The sequence below is a fragment of the Triticum dicoccoides genome, chromosome 3B (assembly GCF_002162155.2).
Source record: "Triticum dicoccoides isolate Atlit2015 ecotype Zavitan chromosome 3B, WEW_v2.0, whole genome shotgun sequence".
In the NCBI taxonomy this organism is placed as follows: Eukaryota; Viridiplantae; Streptophyta; class Magnoliopsida; order Poales; family Poaceae; genus Triticum; species Triticum dicoccoides.
In genome coordinates this window covers 546,762,380-546,766,521 of record NC_041385.1, presented here as the reverse complement: position 1 = coordinate 546,766,521, position 4,142 = coordinate 546,762,380, and the positions used below count along the sequence as shown (strand labels likewise).

General features: G+C 46.5%; 1 protein-coding gene across 1 annotated transcript; it reads left to right on the top strand.

Moving 5' to 3' along the window:
* Positions 1-602: 602 nt before the first annotated feature.
* LOC119277001 (GDSL esterase/lipase At4g10955-like) lies at positions 603-3,801 on the top strand. The gene is made up of 2 exons (XM_037558198.1): positions 603-1,226; positions 2,621-3,801. Exons 1-2 carry the CDS (start codon positions 754-756, stop codon positions 3,612-3,614), a joined length of 1,467 nt encoding a protein of 488 aa, XP_037414095.1. The 5' UTR covers positions 603-753; the 3' UTR covers positions 3,615-3,801.
* Positions 3,802-4,142: the final 341 nt, after the last annotated feature.

The window sequence follows — 4,142 nt, the reverse complement described above, 5'->3', positions numbered from 1 at the left end:
AAATGGAAAAAAATGGTGCAATGGCCATAAATTATATTATTATTTTTAGGTTGCGTTTGGTGCAGAGGAATCATGCATGAATTCTACAGGTCCGATTTCCGTAAAAATATTTTCCTCTAAGCCCATTCACTCCGCAGAAATCATCCATTCCATAGGAAAGTGTCCTCGACCTGTGTTTTTCACGGGAAAAATAACATCTACTTCAGACCAAAGGAAACACCCTGTTAGAAACCGATGATTCGCACTGTTCACCAACTTCACTTCCTTACTTGTTTTTCCAATCCTTTTTCTTTGCTCTCCTCCAATCCAAATTCAACCTTAATATAGATCAAGATTATTTAATAAAATTATACAGTATCGAGCTAAAATCGAGCGAGCCAGTGTTGGCTTAAGATCAATTCATTTCCCCCTTAAACTACATAAAATGCTCATAGTCCACTTCTTTCGTTCAAGCCAAAATACGAATCAATTATGAGAGGCTCACGAGGCTCGAGCTTTTATTGCAGCCCCACCCTCCAGATACTAGGGGAGCGGATGGAAAGGGCGAGGGAGTTTCCTCTCCGGCCGCGAAGGTTCACCTCCTAGTCGGTGCTTACCCCCAATCTCACCTGGAACGCGTCAAATCTCACCCGGAACCCTCCTCCCCAAGGGGCAAGGAGGAAGAAGGCCAGCAAGGAAGGCATACTCGTTTCCCCACTTGGCCAAGCCACGCCCCCATCATTAAACCCCCCAGTTGCTGCTCCCCTTCCAAACATGACCGTTGGGCGCTGCCCCCCGCCGAGATCCCAGATATACCTCTTCTCCCACGCCACCAGGAAGACGACGCTCTCACATCTCCCGGTCCCCACGAATCCCCGCCCCTACCCCTCGACGACATTCTCGTCTTCCCCCGTGCTCACGCGCCCCACGCTTGCCCTCGCCCCCGCGCGGCGAGCGGGGCGGCCGGGAGGTTTGATCTGCGCCGCCATGGCGATGGACTTGGTGTCGCCTGGGCCGGCCGCGGCGGCGGCAGGGGAGGTGAATCCGGAGGCGGTTAAGGGGGAGGAGGGGGAGGAGGAGGAGGATGTGGTGATGGTGGTGGGGGAGGTCGGCGGACAGTGCGGCGGCGACGCCGTGGTGGTGGCCCCGGCCGACGCGGAGGTCGAGGGGCACCCCTACGCCTTCCACGTCTCCGGCCCGCGCAACCTGCCGCCGCCCAACTGGAGGGAAATCATCAGATCGAGTTGGTAATTTTTTCGCCCTCGCCCTATAATTCCATATATCTTGCAGTTTCCTTGTGCCTTACAATACAGGAATGAAATGGGGTGTGTCGGGTCACTCCGGTATGTGATGAGTTTGGTATGCGCTGTGGATTCGATGAACCCGCGGGGTTCTGCCGAGCCCTTGGTCTGTTGTTGAGATGGAAACGAAATTACGTAGTTTAGGAAGTGCCGTCCAATTGCAATGCTCGTCCTGCGAATTGAAATTGCGGGGAGTTTATTGATTGATTAAATTGTTAGAGCAAAATTTACTCTCTCTTAGTTTGCTTATTATTTGCAGTATCCCGTGGTGTGATGTGCAAAATAGGTTTGCTGTACTTTTCCTGCAAGTTTAGGTTATGACAGGACTGGAAACAAAAGATTGCCCTCCATCTCGTTTTCTGTTTCCTGGGTAACGGACGTGCACATGCTCCTCCTACCTTTCCTTAGGAACTGTGTTTTGTCTTTTGAGTACAAATAAGAAAGCACCAATTCAACCAGTTAAGTTTCCTTTAACCTACGCATCCTCCCTTGCACAGACTATAAACTAGCACATACCTTCCTAGTTTTAAACTTTGATTTTATGTTAACCCGCTTTGTTTGTGTAGCTGTGTGGCTCTTGTTTTCATGGCAATTTAGGAAGTTTTTAACCTCTGCTTCAAGTTAAGTTTGCTTTGTTGCCTAAAAAAGGACTTCAGTTATCTCTGAGTAGTATGATCTTAGTATGTAAGACTGCAAGGTAAAACAGCCCATCGAAATGGGAAAACATTGCATCATGTGATTCCTGTTGGTAATATTGTCGCTAGTGATGTTTACAGAAAAATGGTGGGAATGGCCATAGAAAAATGAACTTTCTGGATTACGAACTTAAGAAAACAGGGGATGGGAAGGGTGTCATAATCATGTAAAATGATAAGAAACGGAAATCCACATTGCATATTCTTGTATGTTGGCATTGAGGGAACACCAGCTTACAGAGCTTTTTGGGTCAAATTATATTGGAAATGGACATATCTGAAGTCTGTAGGGAATAGGCGAAACATATTTACTGCAAAACTGTAACTTGTTGCTATGTATATATTTTATGAGAGGCCAGCCTGATACCATTGGCAAGTGCTCATGTCAAACAGGATTTATGTTCCTTTTCTCGTAATTTTAATAAACTATTACTTCAACAAATGAAGTTCTGGACTCTGAAACGCCTGAAGCCTGATACCAATGTCGAAGTGCCCATTTCAAACAGGATTTATGTTCCTTTTCTCGTAATTTTAGTTAACAATTACTTCAACAAATGAGGTTCTCTGGACTCTGAAACGCCTACTTTACTTTGACATTCCCACATGATGTATATGTAACATTTTCTCCTAATGCCTGATTTGCAGGAAGGATCCAAATTACAAAAGGATGGTAATGGCATGCTTCATTCAGGCAGTGTACCTTCTTGAAATAGACAGGCAAGATCAGAAAGGAGAGGAGGATGGCCTTGCTCCAAAATGGTGGAAGCCCTTCAAGTACAAGGTCACACAGACACTAGTTGATGAGAGAGATGGCTCCATATACGGCGCCGTCCTTGAGTGGGATCGGTCTTCTGCTTTATCTGATCTTATCCTCCTAAGACCAAGTGGCGCGCCAAGGGCTGTGTTAGCTCTGCGAGGAACATTGCTGCAGAAGCCTACAATCAAGAGAGACCTACAAGACGATCTCCGTTTCTTGGTTTGGGAGAGCTTAAAAGGTTCAGTGAGATATGTTGGCGCTTTAGAAGCACTGAAGGCCGCAGTTGAGAGATTTGGGAGCACAAATGTTTGCGTCGCAGGGCACTCGTTGGGAGCTGGCTTTGCCTTTCAGGTATGCAAAGATCTCGCCAAGCAAGGAATCTTCGTAGACTGCCATCTGTTCAATCCACCTTCTGTTTCACTTGCCATGAGCCTAAGATGCATGAGCGAGAAGGCCAGTCACCTGTGGCAGAAAGTGAAGGCAAGCCTGCCATTGAAGGAAGAAGCAGCGCTTGACACTGCAAAAGATGAGGGCAGCATCAAGAAGAAACTGCGCGCAGAGAAGAAATGGGTGCCACACTTGTATGTGAACAACAGTGACTACATCTGCTGCCACTACAATGCTCCCTCTTCCTCTGAACCCGACGGCGGTCCGGATGAGCAGCAGCAGCAGCGCAAGGCGAGGGAGATTGCTGGCGATGTGGTCGCGAAGCTCTTCGTCACATCGTCGAAAGGCCCGCAGAAGTTCATGGAAGCGCACGGACTGGAGCAATGGTGGTCGGATGGGATGGAGCTGCTGGCCGTGTCTGACAGCAAGCTTATACACAGGCAGCTGAAGTCTCTATACTCGTCAACAGCAGTACCACCTCCTGCAAAGTCATAGGGGATGGCTGTTTCAAGGGTAGTTAGAAATGCTCTTTCTAATCGGTTTATACCTCAACTGAAACCCCTCGAGATGTTTCGTTATGGCCATGGTCGAATTATTCGTATAGGTTAATGTTGATCAAACGGATATGTAAGAATACTGTCGGCTAATAATAAATTCATTTAAGTATTTTATTTCTAGGTAATACTGAAAATTATTACTTTATATATTCCAATGTACAATTGCATCTGTTGTCAGGATAATATCCATGTTCGCATGCTCTGCCCCAGAACCCAAGTTTTGTAACTTGTTGCTCTGTAGCATGACAAGTTTTTTCTTTTCTTGAGGGAATGTAGCATGACAAGTGAAGAGAGAGAGGGAGGAAGGCCCCAAAACGCTGAAATTTGCAGGTTGCTGACAAAGAACTTATGCATAAGTACAGTCCCCCGTTTGTTTCGTAATGACTGATTTATTATTTTTGGTTAAGTAGATTTTACCTATCATGCGGAAAAAAAAGAACATAGCTGCCCTTTCTTTTTACGGGAT

Bases quoted from the DNA above. Each gene is read 5' to 3' on its own strand.
- LOC119277001 (XM_037558198.1), top strand. From the start codon at position 754: ATGACCGTTGGGCGCTGCCCCCCGCCGAGATCCCAGATATACCTCTTC. The intron at 1,227-2,620 runs GTAATTTTTTCG...CCTGATTTGCAG, and splicing joins GAAATCATCAGATCGAGTTG to GAAGGATCCAAATTACAAAA.